Source organism: Trichomonas vaginalis, chromosome II (assembly GCF_026262505.1).
Source record: "Trichomonas vaginalis G3 chromosome II, whole genome shotgun sequence".
Classification (NCBI taxonomy): Eukaryota; Parabasalia; order Trichomonadida; family Trichomonadidae; genus Trichomonas; species Trichomonas vaginalis.
Window position 1 is genome coordinate 5,294,071 of NC_067204.1, and position 26,355 is coordinate 5,320,425.

A 26,355-nucleotide genomic window follows, 5' to 3' on the forward strand; every position below is an offset into this window, starting at 1 on the left:
ATCAGCAACTTCAGACTCTATGGATTCAACAGCGAAAACATTTATGTCAAAAGTTCAAGCCTCTGTCGTTAAAGTTTCAGACAGTGAACTCATTGAATTTCTTCAACGTTACATTCGACGTAAGAGAAAATATTATGCCATCGTAGAGTTCATACAGTCAGGAATGCAAAAGACTTCTGAGGAGATGGAAAGAATTATTGACAAACACCACTTACGTCAATACTCAGGAGTATACAATATGAAACGACTTACAAATTACATTCTGTCAAACTTTCAAAAACCCCTTCAAAAATATCCTTCAAATACTTTGTTAGTTTGCGACGACTTCGCTGGAAAAGGTTTAGTGTCAAAGCCTGACTCACCATTAGCTAACATCATAACTAAAGTCAGACATTACCATTTAACTGTAGCAATACTTATGCAAACATGGAGGTTTTTTAGCTTTAAACATAAAACGTCTCATAACTGACTTCGTTATCTTTCAAGGTTTCTCACGTTATGATATTGAACTCATTTGGAAACAGTCAGGTATAACATTACCTTTTGAAGAAATTTGGGAAGCATATAAGTCTCTCATCTCTCCTCGTTCATACCTTGAGATTCATATCATGACTAATACCATTAAAGTCAAAAATATTCCATGGGAACGACCAACATTGTTTTAAAGTTTAACCTTCAATTGACTGATGGTAAACAAATTCCATGCATCTCTGTCGCCATTTCTGTTAATATTTTTGCTGTCATTCATATCATCCACTTCCCCATCCGTTAGCTTTTGAGGATATGCGTTAGAATAGCTGTTCTTAAATGAAGGCTTTTCACCTTTGAGAGCATAAACTCTATAACTTTCTGCATACTTTATGTTTGAACCTCCTGAGCCATCATTGACATAAATTTTTATAGGCTTCCGCCCTTTGTTATGTTCCTGCTTCTTCCCTTAGCTCTTTTGTTCAGTAGTTCTACATCTTTATACACAGCACCTGTCTCAGTGAATTCAACATATTTCATTCGTTAGCTTTACATTCAAACCCTTGTCGAGTATATTGTTCATTTCATACATATAAAAGGTTTTTATTCTATATGAAATGAGAAGCAAATCCATCTTAGCTGGTGCCGTTAATGTTCCAATTGAACCAACATCAAATGTTGACTCACGAACGACAAACAATATTGTCATAAAGAACTATAGTTCAGAGTGTTTGAAAGAAAAAGAACCAGAACTTAAGTCGGTGAATTTAAACTCAGCTTCAAACGCTAACGCTACATCAGATGTTAAGTTAGAGTATCCACCACTGGACCAAATTCTTTCAAGAGAAGCCAACGACAACCCTTACACAAATGTTCAAACAAATCCTTCAGATAACGTAGACCATTACTTCTTCAGTTATACCAAACAATTTTACTCAAAGACGATAAGAAGCTTTTGACAAATCTTATAAGCAAGAACCAAATAATTCTAACAAAGGAGGACCTTGAAAATGTTATCTCACGAATAACAGGGAAACAATGTGTCATTGACTATCTCGACCCTGAAATCGAATGCTGTGGTCAAACTCCACTATTCATGAAAATAGGTAACATCCGCATCATTGAAACACCAGGAACTACAGGAGTTGAGTTTAAGTATAAATATTCGAATGAGTATACAAAACTTTCAACAGAATATAAACTTTGTTTGAAATATGTTTTAGTAAATTAAAGCAGTCAGGACCTTCGGTCTTGGCGCTTTGCGCCGTTAGTCAAAAAAATTTCAAGTTAGCAATTTATAATATCTATCCAAAACTTCTTCAACAGTATCGAACTCATCTTCATAATGCAAACCTAATCTTATTGACTTGGTGCAATTTTCACTAACACAATATAGCGCTTTGCGCTCGGCGCCTTTGACGCCTTTTTCTGTTCTCTTGACTGACATAACTAACTCATTTGTTTCATCAAACAGCAACAACCAAAGTTCATGACCTAATACATAACATTCATACTTTATATTTTTAGCTCTGAGTTCTCTTGTAAGCTGTTGCATTTAATATTTTCTAAAAAGTCAACTTCAACAGTCATTCGCACTGGTGCCTTCAGTTCTACAGGCTCTCCTTGAAAGTCAACAAGTCTGAATTGCATGTCTTTCAAATTATGAGGACTAATGCGAACCCATTTACCTAAATGAGTTGCTATGACAGGAACGTTTGGAATGAACATTGAATTTACTTCATAACAGAAAGACTTATATTCTACTGAACCTTTACTATTAACTTCTGAAATACCTGTGACATTAGCTATTTTTGACTCAATGTACAAACAATTGCCATAACATACGTATGGAACAGATTTCATCTCAATCGTTTTTGTCAACACTTTTCAAAGGAAATGTCATATGGTATGCACCAAAAGAAGTTGTACTCTATGACTCATTCTTGGTATCTTAAACTCTTTCTCGCTGCTGAACTTCAATGTTCCCTCAGAAGAGAGTTCGACATCTATGTTGTCAATAGTTTCTTCATTTATGAGAGTATCTATGACTCCAGCAATTTTATCTATTCTATACCCAGCTCTGTTAGGAAATGTTATAACACTTCTTTTGTCATCTATTTCAATCTCTATGAAATCTGTTTCATCTGTTATGACAAAAGTTGCGATAGTATTGAAGTCAACAACTCTGAAAGCAAGCGCTTCATTCTGAAGACCTAAGTTTGTTTGTAGCTTTACTGTCCCGTATTCGTTTGGGTCTGTACTTTGCAAATAGAACAACATTTTATTCTCATTAAAATATGACTATTGCTGCATATGCGTATGAAACAAATGAAGCAAAAGAGCACATGAATTAGTAAACGAAAACTCAACTTTAACAGTGGAAGGAATGATTTAGTCATTGACGATAGAAAAACTAAAAAAGTCATTGATTTCGATACTTTTAACACTTATGACCCATTCATTACAACAAGCAAGGTTCCTATCATAAATGATGGAACGGTGCAATATAAAATTCTACAATAGATGCTCATTAGTGAAAGTATTAAATGTTCTCATTGAATTGTTAAAGAGCTTTCGATTTGACGACAACATTAAATGCCTAAAGAATTTAGTCATGAATGAGAAACAAATTCTCGGCGTTGCTGGTAGCAGTAATGATGTACACCTTATGACATTAGAATATTATAACGAACATAAAGATGAACTGAAAGGAGAGAAGGGTGACACCGGACCTCAAGGACACAAGGAATACAAGGAATACAAGGAATACAAGGACCTCAAGGCGAAAACGGTTTGGATGGTGAAGATGGAAAGGATGGAAAAACTGCTAAATCATGGATATGGAACCTTATAAATACTGGTTTAACAGCTGCTTCATATGGAGTTCTTCAATACCAAATCGAAAGATATGGCAGTACTTGGTGAAGAAGTTTTAGATGACGTTAAAAATGCTTTGAACTTCATTTCAAATGGTTCGGATACTATTAAAACTTTATCTGGTTGGATGCAAGAAACAAGGAGTCAAATAGATACTGTAAGACGTATAGCAAACAATGCACGTACGGGATTGGATACTTTACGAGAAGCACAAAATACACTAAAGGAAGCAAATGATATTCTTGGCTCAGTATCAGACATGCATGAAGATTGGCTTAAAGGTATTGACGAATCTTTAAAAAAATCACAGTCAGTCTATTGCTGACTACAAGAAAAGTATAGATTTTTTACATAGTGCTATGGACGTACATGATGGAAGCATAAGGAACTTACTTAATGCTAACAATAACTTACCAGGAACTATTAAAGCATTTATAAAGTCCTTTGTAAAACCTGGTGCTCTAACATTTAGGTCTTTGAGAGCAAGAGCATTGAAGTCAAGAGATGCAGAAACTCCAACAGAACCTACAGAAGGAACCGAAACAACAGAAACTCCAGAAGAACCACCAAAACCAACAGCTAATGAAATATTGTTCGAATATTTTCCAAGGTACTCTGTCCTCATTGCATACATTCAAGAAATACTTAAGAAAGCAGACTTGACTTTAGGAGATGATGAAAGTTCTGTATATCTTTCGTTCCAGTTTCAATAGCAGAACTTTTGAGACAGATATGCTTAATGTATGACAACATCTCTGATTTCACAAGATATGATGACGACCATGACCCCGAACACGGTGAAGAAGAAGTTTTACAAACATCCATTAAGACAGGAAAGGTTTTAACTCAAAGTCTCATTATTGACACCAAAGATGGCGAAGTGGACGTTCTTCAAGAGCTGAGAAAAATACTTCTGAAGGAGGTGGTGGTAGGCATGAACTTGAAATAAATGAGATAGAAGAGAAATTAGCCGAAAAAGCAGATAAAAACCATGTTCATTATATAAGTTCAGACGAACAGATTATAACGGACTACCATGGATATTTAACACAGGATGAAGAAGTGAAGACGAAAGATGTTAATGAAAGAAGATATAATTCATTCGTGCTAAAGGTTATGGCATACACTGTACTGTACAGTATGACACAGGTAAAGCACAAGAAGCATTTGGTTATAACGATGAAATATACGCTTCATACTTTCTTTGTTAACGATGTATTAGTTGAACCAAGATTTACATTGAGAGTTAAGGCAAAAATAAACTTTTGAAGATGCTATTAAAAGTAAAGCTGACAAAGATAAACTTGACGCAACGAACAAAGTTTTGAAATCTCATAAACACAATATCTCCGATATAAATGAACTTCAAGCTACATTAAATAGTAAAGCTGACAAGAACCATACACATAAAATCCTTCACTACTGTTAGAGCAGACGACATAATATTGAACTATACCCTTGGTTCAAGTGCACCTTTAGAGAATCCGAGTACAAGCGTAAAAGATACACTAAAACTCCTTAAATAACAAATGTATGAATATCGAAGGTCATGTCAGAAACTTTGAAACACATGAACTACCAGCAATGTTTAGATAAAAAAGCAGATAAAGAACATACACATAACTCCTTCTCAACTGTTGCTATAGAAAGTATTGAAGGAACGGTTGGCGGAACTGGTGGGGATGCATTATATTATAAACCTCCTAACTTTCCACAAGGTTTAACATCGAATGAAAACATAACAACGAAGAAAGAAATTAGCTGTAAAAATGTTTATGTCATGGATGATGAAAATAATGTTAAATTCACTGCTCAAGATTTTATATGATAAGAAAGCAGACAAAACAGAGCTTCAAACATTAAAGACTGAAATACTTAAACATTATATCCTGTTGGTTCTATTTATACGTCAATGAACTCAACAAATCCGAAACAGTTTTAGGTTTTTGGTACGTGGAAGCAGATTGTAGATAAATTCTTATACTGTGCTAGATATTCAAAGCAAACAGGAGGTTCGAAGAAAATTAAAGAAGCAAACCTTCCACCGCACACTCATACAGGAACTACAAACTTTTCTGGCGACCATAGCCACTCATTAAGAGACCACCCATTATACAACTCAGAGTATGAAAGCTGGCAATGACGTTTATCTCCATCTTATAACAATGCAGCAAAAAAGATTTTTCGACCAACTGAACCAGGAGGAAATCATTCACACACTTTCAACAAATCCAACAGGCTCGGGTGCAGATTACATGCCACCATTTGTGACTGTATTTGCATGGTACCGCGTTCAATGAACGCGCTTGAGCCTAGAATAAAATCTTTAACTTTACATAAATGAGCTTGAAAGAAGTATTCGAACAACATCCGTGGAGGTCATTTAAGAAGTTCAATGAAGCTGCAAAGAGTTGGGGATTTACTAACAGAGCTGAAGTGAAAAGGTTTCTTTGACAAAAATGTTGTACATCAAACAAAAATAAACCCTTACGACTACTTTTTACCAATTTTACTCCAACACTCCTGACGCATACCAATTTGACACTCTCATTCAAAGCAGAAAAGGAGGTCATAAACCATTTTTGATTTTCATTAATGTTAACACTCGTAAAGCATATGCATATCAATGAAAATAAAGAACTCGTGAAGTGTTAAGAGTTTTACAAAAGTTTGTAGCAGAACATAGCCCAATACTTTAACATCAGACCAAGACAGTGCATACCTAGCAATGAAATCACATATTTTCTCATTAAGCATAACATAACTCACTACACTACTGAAGACCATAACCACAACATACTCGGCATCATAAACCGCTTCATAAGAACGCTCAGAGATTTTAAATCAAGAGCGAGACTTTACCGAAGAAACAATGAACACTTTCTCGAAGTATTATAATTCCTCAACACATTCTACAACAGGACTACACCAAATTCAATGACACAACAACAAGAAGAAAAGTATATACAAAAGAAACGAAGTCAAACACAAAATATCAGAAATTCAACACAATTTACCCTCATTCCTGGTACAAAAGTTCGTGTAGTTCTTGACGACAAACCGTTGACAAAGAAACGTTTAAGGTTAAGTAGAAACTATTATATCGTAGACTCTACGCAAGGTAATGGATATCTTATAAAAGCTGCTGACGACTCTATTGCGTTTTACCCTCGTCACAAATTAGTCGAAAGTAGTAATGGCAAACTTGCTGAAACCATTGACGAAGCAAAGCGAGGAGTGGTTATTGAAATACTTGGCTACAACATAAACGATGACACTTATAAAGTAAGATATGAAGGAGGCGTTGAAGATGTTATACCATCTAAGAACTTGAGAGAGTCAAAGTCAACACATCTGGGACCATTAGAGCGGGAGTACTGGAAAGACAAAAATATGCCAGAAAGAATAAGAAAATTCTTCTAAACTTTTTCATTAGATGTAAATCAGACATGAATGAGAACAGTCATGTATTAATGGTACCATTTATTTTAACATAAAGACGCAAAGCGGCGAGGACGAAGTCCATGACCAAAAATATAATTTAGGTGAAGAGGTGAGATCTCACCTGTTTTTTTCACCTGTTTTTTCACCCTCGTGAATTTTCATGAATTTCCTTAAGATAGAAAAAATAAAGTTAGTTTTATTTTTATTTATTTTTTTATTTTGTATAAAGATATGATTTCAACAATCGGCACAACATCATTCAAGCCACGAAGGCGGGACTCTGTCCACAACTACAGCACCAAACTCGCTAGTCATGAATCCTACGTCAATGTTGGTAGAGATGAAAAGCTTTATCTTCTTCATATACTTTTGAAACAGAAATCCAGAAGATAAAGCAAGAACTTTTTAACAAGTAATTTAGACTGTAGTGCGAAAGATGAAACAATGAACAGTATCTTTATGAAATGGAGGACCTCACGACCATTTGCCTAAACTACCTGAAATTCAGCAGCAAAAACTAACTATTCCTGAATTCGACGAAATTGAAGTCAAAGCAACTGACTCAGTAGAAATTAAGAAATTCATACGTAAAGTAAATTATGAATTCCTTGGTTTTCATTGCAACCATAAAGTTATGGACAAAGATTGCGACATGGTTTATAAAAATATTTCTGACCTTTACAAATCCGAAGAATTTAAGACATACGATAACTTTGTTTCATTAGTTGCAAATGTGTATGGCAGATAAGAGATAAAGATAGAAGAGGTAAAGTATGGAATGAACAGATAAAACCAGCAGCTTTTGAGTTAAAGAAAACCATTGACGCTTAGTTGTTCTAGTGGTTTTATTTCAATGTATAACGCAAAAACGATGCCGCAATGTTCAAAATGTAAAGCAGCAATAAGAAAATATAACTACTCAGTCAAAGAGATAGAACGAATGAGAAACGACTATGCAGACTTAAAGAAAGAAGCAGAAAAACCAGCAGAAAATAAAATGGACATGTTAGCATTTCTTAATAAAAACTATCCAACAGCAGAAGATTTCCTTCTGTCTGACGTCAAGAAGAAGTATAAAGAAACCTTCGGCATTGTTAAAACATTCGATGTACTAAAAGAAGAAATAGAAGCTACGAAATTGTTTAGGATTTCAAATATACATCGTACAATTCATGTAAAACGCTTGTGAAAAAAGAGGTGAAAAAACAGGTGAAAAAAGAGGTGAGATCTCACCTCTTCACCTAAATTATATTTTTGGTCATGGACTTCGTCCTCGCCGCTTTGCGTCTTTATGTTAAAATAAATGGTACCATTAATACATGACTGTTCTCATTCATGTCTGATTTACATCTAATGAAAAAGTTTAGAAGAATTTTCTTATTCTTTCTGGCATATTTTTGTCTTTCCAGTACTCCCGCTCTAATGGTCCCAGATGTGTTGACTTTGACTCTCTCAAGTTCTTAGATGGTATAACATCTTCAACGCCTCCTTCATATCTTACTTTATAAGTGTCATCGTTTATGTTGTAGCCAAGTATTTCAATAACCACTCCTCGCTTTGCTTCGTCAATGGTTTCAGCAAGTTTGCCATTACTACTTTCGACTAATTTGTGACGAGGGTAAAACGCAATAGAGTCGTCACAGCTTTTATAAGATATCCATTACCTTGCGTAGAGTCTACGATATAATAGTTTCTACTTAACCTTAAACGTTTCTTTGTCAACGGTTTGTCGTCAAGAACTACGAACTTTTGTACAGGAATGAGGGTAAATGTGTTGAATTTCTGATATTTTGTGTTTGACTTCGTTTCTTTTGTATATACTTTTCTTCTTGTTGTTGTGTCATTGAATTTGGTGTATGTCCTGTTGTAGAATGTGTTGAGGAATTATATACTTCGAGAAAGTGTTTCATTGTTTCTTCGGTAAAGTCTCGCTCTTGATTTAAATCTCTGAGCGTTCTTATGAAGCGGTTTATGATGCCGAGTATGTTATGGTTATGGTCTTCAGTAGTGTAGTGAGTTATGTTATGCTTAATGAGAAAATATGCGATTTCATTGCTGAGGTATGCACTGTCTTGGTCTGATGTTAAAGTACTTGGGCTATGTTCTGCTACAAACTTTTGTAAAACTCTTAACACTTCACGAGTTCCTTTATTTTTCATTGGATATGCATATGCTTTACGAGTGTTAACATTAATGAAAATCAAAAATGGTTTATGACCTCCTTTTCTGCTTTGAATGAGAGTGTCAAATTGGTATGCGTCAGGAGTGTTGGAGTAAATTGGTAAAAAGTAGTCGTAAGGGTTTATTTTTGTTTGATGTACAACATTTTTGTCAAAGAACCTTTTCACTTCAGCTCTGTTAGTAAATCCCCAACTCTTTGCAGCTTCATTGAACTTCTTAAATGACCTCCACGGATGTTGTTCGAATACTTCTTTCAAGCTCATTTATGTAAAGTTAAAGATTTTATTCTAGGCTCAAGCGCGTTCATTGAACGCGGTACCATGCAAATACAGTCACAAATGGTGGCATGTAATCTGCACCCGAGCCTGTTGGATTTGTTGTGAAAGTGTGTGAATGATTTCCTCCTGGTTCAGTTGGTCGAAAAATCTTTTTTGCTGCATTGTTATAAGATGGAGATAAAACGTCATTGCCAGCTTCATACTCTGAGTTGTATAATGGGTGGTCTCTTAATGAGTGGCTATGGTCGCCAGAAAAGTTTGTAGTTCCTGTATGAGTGTGCGGTGGAAGGTTTGCTTCTTTAATTTTCTTCGAACCTCCTGTTTGCTTTGAATATCTAGCACAGTATAAGAATTTATCTACAATCTGCTTCCACGTACCAAAACCTAAAACTGTTCTGGATTTGTTGAGTTCATTGACGTATAAATAGAACCAACAGGATATAATGTTTGAAGTATTTCAGTCTTTAATGTTTGAAGCTCTGTTTTGTCTGCTTTCTTATCATATAAATCTTGAGCAGTGAATTTAACATTATTTTCATCATCCATGACATAAACATTTTTACAGCTAATTTCTTTCTTCGTTGTTATGTTTTCATTCGATGTTAAACCTTGTGGAAAGTTAGGAGGTTTATAATATAATGCATCCCCACCAATTCCGCCAACCGTTCCTTCAATACTTTCTATAGCAACAGTTGAGAAGGAGTTATGTGTATGTTCTTTATCTGCTTTTTTATCTAACATTGCTGGTAGTTTAGTTAGTATGGCTAAGTCGTGTACTGAGGCACTGCGCGCCTCCATACACCACTTAGCGGTTTTGACACTTTACAAAATCGTTAACGTATATTTTACAACACAAACGACAACACCAACTTAACCTTAAATATTTACAAAACCGCCAACCACTTCACTAACGAACTCACTAATGTAAAAAATAAACGTTCTCACTATCGTTCTCACTAACGACTTCACTAATGTTCTCACTAACGTTCTCACTATCGTTCTCACTATCGTTCTCACTATCGTTCACACTAACGTTCTCACTAACGACTTCACACGTATGAAAACATAGCACAAAATAAATTTAGGTGAAGTGGTGAAATCTCACCTCTTTTTTCACCCGGTTTTTCACCCTGTTGAATTCATTGCTTTATAACTCTCTTCCTTGGTTTCTTTTTAGTTGCTTTCTTCACGTCCGTCTCCAACTTGACTGTCTTTCTTCTTCGGCCGTAATGATACCAGTTACTTCCACCAGTCAATGGGTCAAATGGTCTTTCGTAAGGGTTTCCATACATTCCATAGGGACCATACGGAAGAACTACTGGTGGAGAAGAAACATTTTCTTTAGTTCCATCGAATCTATTTAAATGCATTGTTTCACCTTTCATCTGGTCATTAAAGTCTTTTGCGTGTTTTGCAAACTCATCGTCCTTTCCTAAAGCATTTTCTGACTCAGTCGCAACCAAATTGGATGCTTTATTTATGAGCCCTATTTTATTTAATCTTAACTTCTTTGCAACCCAGCCTCCAATCTTCCCTTTATTTGCATCTAATGTCTTCGAAACCCTTCCTCCACTCATTTTATTTACTGCGTCATAAGCTCCAAGTGCTTTTGCTCCAAATGCTAATGCTTTTGTTCCCATTGCGCCTAAAGCTGCCCAAGCTACCATTTACACCATATTAAAATCATCTCTCTTCAATATTATCTCATAAAAGTTCTCGTTACTGGAGAAAGTCAATGAAACATAAACGTTCTCACGGGCTTCGCCCTCACCGCTTTGCGGTCTATCTAACTTCTTTCTTATATCATCTATACGCTTCAAAATGTCTGAACAATTGCTAACATCTTCTACAACAGTTATTTCATCATGAATGACCTTCAAGAACAAGCTCATTTAATATGCATTAAAATCATCTCAATAATGAGTCCATCCTTTCCATCTTTAGGTAGCACAACATCTTTCATTGAAGAAGGTTCGACAAGTCTTATGTTAAACTTACTGACAAAGTTTGTTATACTATAATGCTTTGGCGGCGAATACATATAGTTTGAAAGACATAATATAGATTCTTCAGCAAATTCACTTATACTGGATTTTATAACAATGTTCTCACGAGACCAAATACCACCAATTGACAATCTTGTAAGCAATCCTGCTGAACCTTCTACTGTAAACGTCGATGGTAACATTCCACGAAGGTCATCTATTGACATCGTTGAGTCACTGTATTTAAAGATTTTCTTAAAGCAATCGTCATTATCTAACCATGCAATAGCTTTGAAGTTTTCATTCGAATATACATCTGCTTCATTAAATGTAAAACCTGACTTCTTTGCAGAGACGACTTTAAAATCTATTGAGTTTGTTTCAAAATTATATGCTATGGTAACTTCTGAAGGTAATGGATGTCCTTCCGCAGTCAGTTGTTCTCTCACTACCGTTTGAAGCTTTGTATTAAAAACTTTCATGTCATCTCCTGTGTCTAAGTTCACATACACAGCAACAGGGAAACTATCTTGCTTCTTTGTTTCATCATTATATCAAAACATTAAAGTTCTTCAATAATATTGTTCTTCCTGCTGGAATACTTCGAACCTGTCTGATTTCAATAGCTTTCTCACCTCCTACATACTCTACCCAGTGTCTTGGATATTCATAAGTATACTGACTTTCTTGAATTTTGGTTGGTTTCATCATAACATGTTCATAGTATATCTTTATACTCTTGTCAGTTAGACTCGGTGCTATGTTCTGAATATTTCTGACTTGCATTTTTAATGGAGATAAAATGAAGCATTTAATACATGACGTAGATGAAGACATGAATGAAACTACAGACAAACTTAACTCTTCTCTTATTCTTCCTTTCAGCAAAGATTATGAGTTCTGTTCAAATGGTGTGTATTTCTATTGTGGAAAGATGGGTTCAGGTAAGACATTTAACCTCATTCGTCATATACTCATAACAGAACGTTTAGGAAACGACTCTTACTATGACCAAATCATTATATCAGCAACTTCAGACTCTATGGACTCAACAGCGAAAACATTTATGTCAAAAGTTCAAGCCTCTGTCGTTAAAGTTCAGACAGTGAACTCATTGAATTTCTTCAACGTTACATTCGACGTAAGAGAAAATATTATGCCATCGTTGAATTTATACAGTCAGGAATGCAAAAGACTTCTGAGGAGATGGAAAGAATTATTGACAAACACCACTTACGTCAATACTCAGGAGTTTACGATATGAAACGACTTACAAACTACATTCTGTCAAAACTTTCAAAATACCCCTTCAAAAAGTATCCTTCAAACACTCTGCTCGTTTGTGACGACTTCGCCGGAAAAGGTTTAGTGTCAAAACCAGACTCACCATTAGCTAACATCATACTAAAGTCAGACATTACCATTTAACTGTAGCAATACTTATGCAAACATGGAGGTTTTTAGCTTTAAACATAAAACGTCTCATAACTGACTTCGTTATCTTTCAAGGTTTCTCACGTTATGATATTGAACTCATTTGGAAACAGTCAGGTATAACATTACCTTTTGAAGAAATTTGGGAAGCATATAAGTCTCTCATCTCTCCTCGTTCATACCTTGAGATTCATATCATGACTAATACCATTAAAGTCAAAAATATTCCATGGGAACGACCAACATTGTTTTAAAGTTTAACCTTCAATTGACTGATGGTAAACAAATTCCATGCATCTCTGTCGCCATTTCTGTTAATATTTTTGCTGTCATTCATATCATCCACTTCCCCATCCGTTAGCTTTTGAGGATATGCGTTAGAATAGCTGTTCTTAAATGAAGGCTTTTCACCTTTGAGAGCATAAACTCTATAACTTTCTGCATACTTTATGTTTGAACCTCCTGAGCCATCATTGACATAAATTTTTATAGGCTTCCACCCTTTGTTCATGTTCCTGCTTCTTCCCTTAGCTCTTTTGTTCAGTAGTTCTACATCTTTATACACAGCACCTGTCTCAGTGAATTCAACAATATTTTCATTCGTTAGCTTTACATTCAAACCCTTGTCGAGTATATTGTTCATTTCATACATATAAAAGGTTTTTATTCTATATGAAATGAGAAGCAAATCCATCTTAGCTGGTGCCGTTAATGTTCCAATTGAACCAACATCAAATGTTGACTCACGAACGACAAACAATATTGTCATAAAGAACTATAGTTCAGAGTGTTTGAAAGAAAAAGAACCAGAACTTAAGTCGGTGAATTTAAACTCAGCTTCAAACGCTAACGCTACATCAGATGTTAAGTTAGAGTATCCACCACTGGACCAAATTCTTTCAAGAGAAGCCAACGACAACCCTTACACAAATGTTCAAACAAATCCTTCAGATAACGTAGACCATTACCTTCTTCAGTTATACCAAACAATTTTACTCAAAGACGATAAGAAGCTTTTGACAAATCTTATAAGCAAGAACCAAATAATTCTAACAAAGGAGGACCTTGAAAATGTTATCTCACGAATAACAGGGAAACAATGTGTCATTGACTATCTCGACCCTGAAATCGAATGCTGTGGTCAAACTCCACCATTCATGAAAATAGGTAACATCCGCATCATTGAAACACCAGGAACTACAGGAGTTGAGTTTAAGTATAAATATTCGAACGAGTATACAAAACTTTAACAGAATATAAACTTTGTTTGAAATATGTTTTAGTAAATTAAAGCATTTGTATATCTATCCAAAACTTCTTCAACAGTATCGAACTCATCTTCATAATGCAAACCTAATCTTATTGACTTGGTGCAGTTTTCACTAACACAATATTTTTCTGTTCTCTTGACTGACATAACTAACTCATTTGTTTCATCAAACAGCAACAACCAAAGTTCATGACCTAATACATAACATTCATACTTTATATTTTTAGCTCTGAGTTCTCTTGTAAGCTGTTGCATTTAATATTTTCTAAAAAGTCAACTTCAACAGTCATTCGCACTGGTGCCTTCAGTTCTACAGGCTCTCCTTGAAAGTCAACAAGTCTGAATTGCATGTCTTTCAAATTATGAGGACTAATGCGAACCCATTTACCTAAATGAGTTGCTATGACAGGAACGTTTGGAATGAACATTGAATTTACTTCATAACAGAAAGACTTATATTCTACTGAACCTTTACTATTAACTCCTGAAATACCTGTGACATTAGCTATTTTTACTCAATGTACAAACAATTGCCATAACATACGTATGGAACAGATTTCATCTCAATCGTTTTGTCAACACTTTTCAAAGGAAATGTCATATGGTATGCACCCAAAAGAAGTTGTACTCTATGACTCATTCTTGGTATCTTAAACTCCTTCACATAACTGAACTTCAAACTCCTGCAATAAGTTTAACATTCATTAAGTTTTCTTCGTTATCCTTGTTTATTGTAGTATTTATGAGAGCATTTAACTCCACCTAATGTTTCCATCTTATATTCTACATTATTGTGAAATCTTATTTCGTGCTTCTTTCCATCTATTTCAATCTCCATGAAATCTGTTTCATCTGTTATAACGAATGAAGCGATAGTATTGAAGTCAACCATCTGAATGCAAGCGCCTCATTCTGTAGACCTAAGTTTGTTTGTAGCTTTACTGTCCCGTATTCGTTTGGGTCTGTCTTTGCAAATAGAACAACATTTTATTCTCATTAAAATATGAGTATAGCTGCATATGCGTATGAAGCTGATAGAGCTAACGTTTATATTTTGGTCAATACTCTCTCACACTTACTGACAAATATATTGTTATCACACTGATGGAAATACTGAGAAATACATAACATGGAAGGACTATGAAAAGTTTGACCCTATTTTAACTCCATGTACTATGCCATTCATTGTAAATGGTGAAATCGTCATGAAGAACGACACAACTGTTTATAGGTCTGTATATGAAGCTCTTGAAAGCATTCTTAACTTCAATCCTTCAGGGTTCGATACAAAAACAACTCCTTCGACAATGCCATTCATTGTAAATGGTGAAATTGTGTCAAAAAATAATGAAACAGTGTATAAGTCAGTGTATGAGGCGCTGAACTATATGCTTCATTTCAATCCTTCTGGTTTTGACCCACAAATAACTTCATGTACTATGCCATTCATTGTAAATGGTGAAATCGTCATGAAGAACGACACAACTGTCTCAAAGTCTGTTCGTGATATTTTAGACTACTTGCTTCATTTGGGTCCTACAGGATTTGACCCATATACAACTCAATGTCAAGTACCATTCATAAACGACTCAGCAGAAATAAAACTCAAAACGTCAACAGTAGATGAAGCAATTGCTGACTCATTGACAAAACTTCTTGATATAATAATGAGGTTCAATACATTCAAAACAACATATGAAACCTTTAAGAAAAATTATGACGATTTCTTTAAAATTACATACATCGAGCCTTCTGCTCCTCAAACACCAGACTATGCATGCCTTAAAATAAAGGCTGCACGGACACAAGTTAGAACATTGACTTTTGACGGAGATAATATCGTTAGAGACGTTACACCTGGAGACACATTACTTACGAAAGAATACTTAAAAAGTCATATCAGTGATTTTGTGAAAGTAGAACAAAGTGGAGCAGGTAAGAGTTGGTTAGGGTGGTTGTTTACTTTATTTTCATCAGGTGTAACAACTGCATCTCTTATAACCATGCAAAGTGAGATAGATGCACTCTGGGCTTTTCTTGGTGGCATAGATAGCATGAAGTTTTATGTTGAGTTTGCTAAATTACATGGAAATACAGGAAGTTTCTTTGACGGTCTCAAAAATTTATGGGGTAAAGTAACATATACAAAGAAACTAAATAACTAAATAAACTGGCAAAAACGTAAAAATATGTTCGACGGACTTGCTTACAACCCTCGTCTCGGAATTATTGAACCAATTAATTTACATCCTTTAATGGCAGCAAGAGATTTAGATGAAGGAGGACAAGTGGTTCAAACAATTGTTGAAAATCTACTGAATATATATCCTGAGTTTAAAGAAGTTTTAACAGCAACAAACACAACAATTCGTGAAAACTGTATAGTGTTTAACACTGAAGATAATATTTTAGACTATATGTTCGTTGTTTTAGGTCAGTTAGCTAAGACAATAAAAGAGAAAGGTATTGACTCAGTCATAACAGTTGAAGATGTAATGTTAAGAAAGACTTTTGACTCATTGTTTCAAGAACCAAAAGAAGTAGTTAGTCTTTATGAAGTTTTGAACGCAATGCTGACAAAAATAAATGAAAGTGACACTGGTAACATAAGTGAAGCAAAAGTTGTTGAACTTCTTTCACAAAAAGCAGATAAAAACCACGTTCATTATATAACTTCAGACGAACAGATTATAACGGACTACCATGGATATTTAACACGAAGTGATGAAGCGAAGACAAAAAATGTTAATGAAAGAAGATATAAATACATTCGTGCTAAAGGTTATGACATAAGCTGTACTGTACAGTATGATGTAGCTAAAGCACCAGAAGCATTTGGTTATACCGGTGAAATTTATGCCTCTACTTTCAATGTTAACGGTGTATTAGTTGAACCAAGATTTACATTGAGAGTTAAGGCAAAAATAACTTTTGAAGATGCTATTAAAAGTAAAGCTGACAAAGTTGAACTCGAAGCAATGAACAAAGTTTTGAAATCTCATAAACACAACATCTCCGATATAAATGAACTTCTTCTGAAAGCAGATGTTGACAACAAAGCTGACAAAGAATATGTAGACGATGCAATAGCAAAAGAAGAAGAAAGAGCTAACAATGCTTATGCAACAAAAGAACATACTCATCCTGAACTAGCAGACAAAACATATGTTGACAATAAAATGTCAAGTGAAGTGACAAGAGCTGAAAACGAATATTCTAAAAAGACTCATATACATTATATTAACCAAATACCAAGTCTTAAGGAAACATTAGAGACAAAAGCAGATAAGACTCATACACATACCATTGCAAATATTACAAACTTACAAGAAACCTTAAACAGGAAAAGTGACGTTGGACATACACATACCATTGCAAATATTACAAACTTACAAGAAACCTTAAACAGGAAAAGTGACGTTGGACATACACATACCATTGCAAATATTACAAACTTACAAGAAACCTTAAACAGGAAAAGTGACGTTGGACATACACATTCTATATCTGAAATAACAGACTTAAACGTTAGCCTTGAAAAGAAAGCAGATAAAACATATGTCAATGAAATATACCAAAGTTTGATAGGAACAACAAAAAATATTGAAACTATTGTTGTGACTTTTCTGTCAATGAAGAAAATAAATATTTTAGATGGCAGTTTGTACAGTCCTTAAAAAATGGTACACGGTGTAAACTCATTCCGAAAAATAACAATGAAATGTATGTAAGCTATAAAAAGAATGATGGTACACAAGTTAAAGTTCCATTAGACAACAACTGCTACTTAAACTTATATGGAGACGAACAAAGAAATATTTAAGAGTTTATGAAATGGCAGATATGACATTGCCTGACCCAGCTCCAGCACCACATTATTATGACTATGGAGATGACGACAGAACACCACATGTAGATGAACAAAAGCTAACATTATATTTAGATTATTATAGATATAAAAGATATAATGCAATAGAAAAAACGAGAATAGTATATTATTATACAGATGACAGAAATAAATATTATAGTCAAGATTTTACCTACCCTGAAAACATAAGATTATATTATAAAAAATATTCTGACACAAACCAGAAGAAACCTGAAATAGTTGCACTATATTTTAAGTTCAAAAGAGACAATCCTATAATATCTCATATGTTTGATTTAATGAACCCAGTAGGTTCTATTTATACATCTATGGATGCAAGAGGTCCTCAAGTAATGTTTGGTGTTGGTGCATGGGAACAAATAGTCGACAGGTTTTTGTATTGTGCAAACTCTTCAAAGGAAACAGGTGGAAGTAAAACGATTTCAGGTGAAAATTTACCTGCACACAGTCACTACATAGATTTAAGTACATCTCAAGCAGGTTGGCATAAGCATAGATATTGGGATTGGTCAGGAATGACAAAAGGTAAAGGATATGATGTTAAAGACGAGGTTAAGTTTGCTATAAATTGTTACTGGAATAACACGCAGGGAGAAGGAAACCATACACATTTCGTTTCAGGATATACGCAAACAACGGGACAAAGTAAAGAATACATGCCACCTTACATGACAGTTTACGCATGGTATAGAGTTCAATGAACGCGTTGAGCCTAGAATAAAATCTTTAACTTTACATAAATGAGCTTGAAAGAAGTATTCGAACAACATCCATGGAGGTCATTTAAGAAGTTCAATGAAGCTGCAAAGAGTTGGGGATTTACTAACAGAGCTGAAGTGAAAAGGTTCTTTGACAAAAATGTTGTACATCAAACAAAAATAAACCCTTACGACTACTTTTTACCAATTTACTCCAACACTCCTGACGCATACCAATTTGACACTCTCATTCAAAGCAGAAAAGGAGGTCATAAACCATTTTTGATTTTCATTAATGTTAACACTCGTAAAGCATATGCATATCCAATGAAAAATAAAGGAACTCGTGAAGTGTTAAGAGTTTTACAAAAGTTTGTAGCAGAACATAGCCCAAGTACTTTAACATCAGACCAAGACAGTGCATACCTCAGCAATGAAATCGCATATTTTCTCATTAAGCATAACATAACTCACTACACTACTGAAGACCATAACCATAACATACTCGGCATCATAAACCGCTTCATAAGAACGCTCAGAGATTTAAATCAAGAGCGAGACTTTACCGAAGAAACAATGAAACACTTTCTCGAAGTATATAATTCCTCAACACATTCTACAACAGGACATACACCAAATTCAATGACACAACAACAAGAAGAAAAGTATAGGGTGTCCAAAGGTGTGTTTAGCACAAACCTGAATACTGCGAATAGAAATAAACAAGTTACATATATATAAAGTTTATTTAAATATAATCACCATTGGATTCAATCACGCGTTCGCAGCGATCGATCCAGGCTTGAAAGACACGCTTTAAATCATCATGAGAAAATTGCTCAAATTGCTCTCTTACAAAATTTTCAAGATCATCTGGACTCGCGAATTCGCGTCCTTCAGCTCTCTTTTTTTAGCGTGCCGAATAAATAAAAGTCAGAGGGTGCAATATCAGGTGAATAAATTGGGTTTGGAACAACTTTGACATTGTTTTCCACCAAGTAATTCATTACCTTATGACTTTTGTGAACTCTTGAATTATCAAAATGAATTGCAAACTTTTGTTTTTGTTGTTTGGATTTCTCAAACTCATCAGAATTGATAATTTGAGTAAGAACATTGTCAATTAGATACTGAGCATTCATCGTATTAGGTTTTTGAAGAATATCAATTGCGATGATGCCATTCACGCCCCAAAAAACCGACAACATCATCATTGGTGTGTCAATTTTTTTCTTCGGGAATGTTTGCGGATTTTCATCCTTCGGGATCCACATGATTTTGGCTTCTGTTGCATATTGAAACCAAGACTCGTCCCCTGTTACTAAAAAGCGAAACTTCTTGGATTGATACGCACCCAATATAGAGAGGAGCTCTTTCGAAGATTGGACTCTAGATTTTTTTTGAACTGAATTAAGGTTGTGCGGAACCCAACGTGTATACGCTAGTTTGTAGTTCAAATAATTGTGCAGATAATAACTGACTGTTGTACGTGGTATCTTTGTCATCTCCTCTATCCTTCTGAGTGATGCTCTTGGGTCTTCATCTAGCGCTTGAAGAATTGCTTTGATTTTTCTTTGATCCGGCGATTTTTTGTCAATTTTTATGATGGGCGCCTTTTTGTTCATGAAGTGATACATCCTAACATGATACGTTACAGTGGAATAGCTAGGAGCATCCATACCGAAGCATTTTACCAATGTCTCGTAGACTTTTTTACAGTCTTTGCATTTTTTTGCAAGAGCGAGGATGTTTTCTTTATGATTCATTAAAAAAATGAAAAAAATCCCGCCAAAATTTCCCGCGAAACCACCTCTTGTCTCAAAATTTATTTTATATCCCGGCATGGCGCCAAAATACAACATACTCATCATATACATATATTCATATTTTTTATTATATATTTATAATCAGCATATATCTCCTTTAATAGTCTCATATAGAGCGCTGTGCTAAACGCACCTTTGGACACCCTATATATACAAAAGAAACGAAGTCAAACACAAAATATCAGAAATTCAACACAATTTACCCTCATTCCTGGTACAAAAGTTCGTGTAGTTCTTGACGACAAACCGTTGACAAAGAAACGTTTAAGGTTAAGTAGAAACTATTATATCGTAGACTCTACGCAAGGTAATGGATATCTTATAAAAGCTGCTGACGACTCTATTGCGTTTTACCCTCGTCACAAATTAGTCGAAAGTAGTAATGGCAAACTTGCTGAAACCATTGACGAAGCAAAGCGAGGAGTGGTTATTGAAATACTTGGCTACAACATAAACGATGACACTTATAAAGTAAGATATGAAGGAGGCGTTGAAGATGTTATACCATCTAAGAACTTGAGAGAGTCAAAGTCAACACATCTGGGACCATTAGAGCGGGAGTACTGGAAAGACAAAAATATGCCAGAAAGAATAAGAAAATTCTTCTAAACTTTTTCATTAGATGTAAATCAGACATGAATGAGAACAGTCATGATATCATTAATGGTACCATTTATTTTTGTCATAAATTTACACCAAAAATATATTTTAGGTGAAGAGGTGAGATCTCACCCGTTTTCTCACCTGTTTTCTCACCCTCACGAATTTTCATGAATTTCCTTAAGATAGAAAAATCAAGTTAGTTTTAAAATTATTTATTTTTTTATTTTGTATAAAAGATATGATTTCAACAATCGGCACAACAACAATTCAAGCCACGAACGGCGGGACTCTGTCCACAACTACAGCACCAAACTCGCTAGTCATGAATCCTACGTCAATGTTGGTAGAGATGAAAAGCTTTATTCCTTCTTCATATACTTTTGAAACAGAAATCCAGAAGATAAAGCAAGAACTTTTAACAAGTAATTTAGACTGTAGTGCGAAAGATGAAACAAATGAACAGTATCTTTATGAAATGGAGGACCTCATCGACCATTTGCCTAAACTACCTGAAATTCAGCAGCAAAAACTAACTATTCCTGAATTCGACGAAATTGAAGTCAAAGCAACTGACTCAGTAGAAATTAAGAAATTCATACGTAAAGTAAATTATGAATTCCTTGGTTTTCATTGCAACCATAAAGTTATGGACAAAGATTGCGACATGGTTTATAAAAATATTTCTGACCTTTACAAATCCGAAGAATTTAAGACATACGATAACTTTGTTTCATTAGTTGCAAAATGTGTATGGCAGATAAGAGATAAAGATAGAAGAGGTAAAGTATGGAATGAACAGATAAAACCAGCAGCTTTTGAGTTAAAGAAAACCATTGACGCCTTAGTTGTTCTAGCTGGTTTTATTTCAATGTATAACGCAAAAACGATGCCGCAATGTTCAAAATGTAAAGCAGCAATAAGAAAATATAACTACTCAGTCAAAGAGATAGAACGAATGAGAAACGACTATGCAGACTTAAAGAAAGAAGCAGAAAAACCAGCAGAAGATAAAATGGATATGTTGACATTTCTTAATAAAAACTATCCAACAGCAGAAGATTTCCTTCTGTCTGACGTCAAGAAGAAATATAAAGAAACCTTCGGCATTGTTAAAACTTTTGATGTACTAAAAGAAGAAATAGAAGCTACAAAATTGTTTAGGATTTCAAATATACATCGTATATTTCATGTAAAACGCTTGTGAAAAAAGAGGTGAAAAAACAGGTGAGATCTCACCTCTTCAACTCAACATTATTTTTATTGAATTCAGCACAAAAATAATGAATTTCATTAGTTATTTTGTATGTAAAGACCGTAATGTCAAACATTGAGTTTGAAACAGTTAGAAAGATAGACAATGACACCAAAGTGGTTAGAATAGGTGATTTAAACGTAAGATACTCAAAGAAATACAATAAATATTCTTTGTCAGACATTATATCTCCATCTGGAAAGAAAACAAACGACTGGGTTAGAAATGCTTCAACTCAGAAAATTTTGACAAGAAATCCTGAGCTTATGATATCAGTAGCATTTCATGGAACAAGAGCATATCTTATAGACAAAAGTCTTATACCAATAGTTTTGTTATGATTAGACCCAGTTGTTGGATATAACTTCATAACATATGGTTCATTCGATACGGAACGTTGCAGTGAAGGCTTACTTTACATCGTCAGAAACCGAAGGACTTCAACACAAAAAGATATAAGATAGGAAGGACATATAATATAACTCAAAGATATGACAGTACAGTCAATAGAGTCAAGGTTGTGTTTGTTAATGATATGAGAGCTGCTGAAACAGAACTGCTTGAAGTTTTTGAGAAAATGTATGGTGCTCCCACGAAAGGTAAAGAAACGTTTGAAGTAGATGAGATAGATAAAGCTATAAAATTATTTGACGAAGTTGCTGAAAAATACATGTAAAGCGTTTATTTTTGGTCTTTTGTGAAAGTCAGAAAATAAAGTTAGTTTTATTTTTATTTATTTTTTTATTTTGTATGTAAAGACAGTAATGACAACATCAGAGAACACAACAACAGTTATAGTCCATGAAGCCATAAATGAAGAATACGAATACATACAGTATAACAAACAGTTACGTCTCATTCGTTCAGTCAAAGATGACATGTACCAAATGCAAAGTATAATGAATGCTCTTCGTTCTACAAAGCAAGCATATCATTGGTTTGAAAACCAACAGACAAAAGAACTTTTAGAAGAATTTCCTCATATGATTGCTTCCCTCGGAATACCGAGAGAAGAGATTCCGTACGAAAATCGCAAGAATTTGGCTCCTGGTTTGAAAGGTTATTATGTTCATAGACTTTTAGTAAACGCTGTAGCAATGTGGGCTTCACCTCGTTATGCTTGTTATATTTTCATGATGTTAGATGAACTATATAAAGCAGAACGTGGAGAGATGGAAAAGAAACTTCAAGCAAAAGATGAAGTTATTGAATCCAAAGACAAAAGCATACAGAAAAGAATACCGCGTTCGGTACCAAAAGGAAAGGAAAAGAGTTATAAGTATATGATATATACTGAAGAGTTGGAGAAAGAAGAAGATAAAGATGTGGTTATGTTGCATTTAGTCAGAAGAAACAACAAGAGCTTTTATGACTGCGCTAAAATATATAAATCTGACAGAAACTGGTTCTATCGTGAAAACTTACCGATTTCAATGACACCGAATGAGCAAATAAAGGAAATTGTCAAAAATACTCTTCCTCAAACACACTATGACATCAAAGGTTGCACAATACTTACATTCAAAGAAGACTTAACATTACTGAAGGAAAAAATAACAGAATATTTCGATAACTTCAAAGAGGAAGAATAAAAAAAATCTAAGCTAATTTTATTTTTTTTATAAAATTTTATCTCATATGAAAGAACATGAATTTAGAATATTCGGAACTCATGACAGAAGAAGAGAACGAACAACATGTAAAGATTATGCAAAATTTCTGAAGACATACAAAGCATTTAAACAATATCTAAATGCTTCTAAAGATTATGCAAAATTTCTGAAGGTATATAAAGCTTATGAAAAAGCGTATGAAAAGTTTATACATTGGGGAATTGTTGTAAAATATCGATATGAAGACTAACCAAAAATATATTTTTTGCTTAAATAGCTTCAGGGTCTATTTCTTCAACCATTTCACTTCCTTCGTCAATGTCAATAGAAGCTTCTTCAACCTTTGGTAAGAATTTCTGTATAACATCTTTGTTCGTTATTGTCTTCAGAGATGAAGGATAATATTTCACAGATGTTTCACCCTTCTTATATTCTTTCTGTTCGGAAAGATTTAAAGCAATACTGAAGAAGTCAATGTTAGAGTTCTTTATGACAGTATAATGAGTATCTTTGACATTCACGAAGAAACTCTTTTGTTTCAAACTACTGCTAACTCTTGTGAAGTATAACGTTTGCGGTCAATGACGATAGCTAATGGTCTGACATACTGACCAAACTTAGATTCTTTCACAAACTCTTGTTAAAGATAACATTAACATTTGAAGCATTATTGAACTCATTCTTGATGGCAGTAGCGAGAGCATTGTATGAAAAGAACTTGCAATCTTGCATGTGTTTCATTAAAATAAAAATATTAAATTATTTTGAAAAATAACTTTAAAAAATCTAATCTAATTTTTTCAAAAAATATTTTTTATTTCCTACTAAAGATGTATCGGAAGTTGTCTAAGTTAGAACACTCGGAAATAAAACAACTTCTTACAGAAGCTAACATAGAAGTAGCAAAACATTACGCAACAAACAAAAAAGCACTCGCTGACTTCATTAAAGACTATAATGGTGCAATAAGTTATGATAGAATTCATGAGTTCATAAAGCCGCAACGCGGTGAGGACGAAGTCCATGCAAGAGCATTTCCTTTAAATGACGTTGCTATTGACTTATATCATAGACGTTCAGTACCTCATGAAGTAAGAAGAGAAATGTTTGACATAACAAATGCAAACGTTGGTGAAACAAGAAGAAGAGACGACACACTGAAACAACAGAGAAGAGAGATGTTTAAGAGCGCTATAGAACAAGTTCGCAAAGCTAACGATGTCATTCGTTCCATTGACGACAAACCAAAAGAAGGTGAGAGATGGTTAAAGAAAGATGAAGAGAATAGGAAGAGAAATGTGAAGTCAGGCAATAGACTCATTGACTTTAACATCGAAGCTTTAGATGAACCAAACAGAGACTACTTACACAAACATTTCGGTAAGGTTTTCATGAGACTCTTAGAGAAGATTAAAATAAACTCCCAACAAAGATGGATGGTATGTTATAAACTTGGTGGAAAGTATGAATGTTCTACGTTAAACCTCAATAATATGGAACATTACTACATCAGCTCTTGAAGGAGAACTTTATATCAGAGATAGAAGCAAATGCTGCAGGTATTGTTGAAATGCACTATGACTTCTTCTTGACAAACATAAAGAATCTTACTGAAATAAAGATGTATGATTTAACAGAATATGAAGGCTTAACGATGTCAGATGTAAAGAAGGCAAACCAAAAAAGAGACCATATAGAGATGAAAGCACACTGACAAATGACCAGAAAGCCATTTTGGAAGCTCTTAAGCAAACAGGAAACCCAGCACTTATAGAAAGCTTTTGGAAAGATAATGGTGAAAAGAAGTTTTATAAGAAGAGAAGCGGTCAGTTCTGGAAGTATCTTTGCACATTACCTATAAATCTTGAGCGCTACCAAATCTTCAATGAACTGAACAAAAGAACTGCACACTTATGACAGAAGACTTGTTTCGTATGCTTGCATTCAGGCTGGAGTAGATGGAGAGACTATTGACCACATGAGAGAAGTCATTCGTGTTAGAGACTTTCCTCAAAGTAAAGTACAAGAAATTTCTGACGCAACAGGTATAGCATTTAATGTTACCATTGGTTACTTCAATGACTCAAGATATAATGAAATAACGAGATACATACCAAAAGAATGTGAAACTGTTCGAACTATTGACTTACTTCTTGTTGAAGACCACTACATGCTAAATGAAAGATTACAAATGACAACATATTTCATTCGCAACTATATAGAAATTCTCAAAGCTTGTGGTGGAATGAACATTGAGAAACAGATGAAGATTTAACAAAGAGAGAGAACAAATACATCCTAACCCTACTTGTTTGAAGTACAAATACTGACGTCCATATTTTCTTCTCACGATATTTCATGAAGAGTTTTAGAGGGAAGAACCCAGAAAAAAGTCGTCCTCAGCTGTTTCCGCTTAACCCACACTGTTTTCGTACGCGAATCTCTCTCTCCGGTTTCTCCGAGGAAGCAAAGCATAATGCCATTTTTTGACGAAGTTGAAGGTTTGCACTTGCGTCAAAAAAAAATCCTGAAATGCA

The 26,355-nt window shown here is 34.5% G+C and overlaps 9 protein-coding genes and 7 pseudogenes across 16 annotated transcripts, besides 3 other annotated features; 11 read left to right on the forward strand and 5 right to left on the reverse strand.

Moving 5' to 3' along the window:
* Positions 1–9,675: part of a mobile genetic element that runs on past the window's edge.
* On the forward strand, positions 1,086–1,699 carry TVAGG3_0489930 (annotated as a pseudogene). The gene has a single exon. A coding segment is annotated over exon 1 (614 nt).
* Positions 1,984–2,196, reverse strand: TVAGG3_0489940 (uncharacterized protein; the record flags this gene model as incomplete). The annotated part of the gene is made up of 1 exon (XM_051236144.1): positions 1,984–2,196. The coding sequence occupies one exon, from the start codon at positions 2,194–2,196 to the stop codon at positions 1,984–1,986; it is 213 nt and encodes a 70-aa protein (XP_051093968.1).
* On the forward strand, positions 4,485–5,645 carry TVAGG3_0489950 (annotated as a pseudogene). The gene has a single exon. A coding segment is annotated over exon 1 (1,161 nt).
* TVAGG3_0489960 (integrase core domain containing protein family) lies at positions 6,283–6,768 on the forward strand (the record flags this gene model as incomplete). Its single annotated transcript, XM_051236145.1, has 1 exon — positions 6,283–6,768. One exon carries the CDS (start codon positions 6,283–6,285, stop codon positions 6,766–6,768), a length of 486 nt encoding a protein of 161 aa, XP_051093969.1.
* On the forward strand, positions 7,442–7,978 carry TVAGG3_0489970 (annotated as a pseudogene). The gene has a single exon. A coding segment is annotated over exon 1 (537 nt).
* On the reverse strand, positions 8,392–9,233 carry TVAGG3_0489980 (annotated as a pseudogene). The gene has a single exon. A coding segment is annotated over exon 1 (842 nt).
* Positions 9,676–10,297: 622 nt separating the features above from the next.
* Positions 10,298–25,314: a mobile genetic element.
* On the reverse strand, positions 10,388–10,915 carry TVAGG3_0490000 (protein of unknown function, DUF4107 family; the record flags this gene model as incomplete). The annotated part of the gene is made up of 1 exon (XM_001316556.2): positions 10,388–10,915. The coding sequence occupies one exon, from the start codon at positions 10,913–10,915 to the stop codon at positions 10,388–10,390; it is 528 nt and encodes a 175-aa protein (XP_001316591.2).
* Positions 11,141–11,869, reverse strand: TVAGG3_0490010 (annotated as a pseudogene). Its single transcript has one exon. A coding segment is annotated over exon 1 (729 nt).
* On the forward strand, positions 13,345–13,740 carry TVAGG3_0490020 (uncharacterized protein; the record flags this gene model as incomplete). The annotated part of the gene is made up of 1 exon (XM_051236146.1): positions 13,345–13,740. A coding segment is annotated over one exon (396 nt), but the record flags the coding sequence as incomplete, so codon positions are not given.
* TVAGG3_0490030 (uncharacterized protein) lies at positions 15,377–15,730 on the forward strand (the record flags this gene model as incomplete). Its single annotated transcript, XM_051236147.1, has 1 exon — positions 15,377–15,730. A coding segment is annotated over one exon (354 nt), but the record flags the coding sequence as incomplete, so codon positions are not given.
* Positions 17,117–17,964, forward strand: TVAGG3_0490040 (annotated as a pseudogene). Its single transcript has one exon. A coding segment is annotated over exon 1 (848 nt).
* TVAGG3_0490050 (phage tail repeat-like family) lies at positions 18,135–18,527 on the forward strand (the record flags this gene model as incomplete). Its single annotated transcript, XM_051236148.1, has 1 exon — positions 18,135–18,527. The coding sequence occupies one exon, from the start codon at positions 18,135–18,137 to the stop codon at positions 18,525–18,527; it is 393 nt and encodes a 130-aa protein (XP_051093972.1).
* Positions 19,193–20,497: a mobile genetic element.
* Positions 19,273–20,401, reverse strand: TVAGG3_0490070 (annotated as a pseudogene). Its single transcript has one exon. A coding segment is annotated over exon 1 (1,129 nt).
* On the forward strand, positions 20,636–20,959 carry TVAGG3_0490080 (uncharacterized protein; the record flags this gene model as incomplete). Its single annotated transcript, XM_051236149.1, has 1 exon — positions 20,636–20,959. A coding segment is annotated over one exon (324 nt), but the record flags the coding sequence as incomplete, so codon positions are not given.
* Positions 21,192–21,777, forward strand: TVAGG3_0490090 (organellar and viral DNA polymerase type B; the record flags this gene model as incomplete). The annotated part of the gene is made up of 1 exon (XM_051236150.1): positions 21,192–21,777. A coding segment is annotated over one exon (586 nt), but the record flags the coding sequence as incomplete, so codon positions are not given.
* Positions 23,105–23,797, forward strand: TVAGG3_0490100 (KilA, N-terminal/APSES-type HTH, DNA-binding family; the record flags this gene model as incomplete). Its single annotated transcript, XM_051236151.1, has 1 exon — positions 23,105–23,797. One exon carries the CDS (start codon positions 23,105–23,107, stop codon positions 23,795–23,797), a length of 693 nt encoding a protein of 230 aa, XP_051093975.1.
* Positions 25,315–26,355: the final 1,041 nt, after the last annotated feature.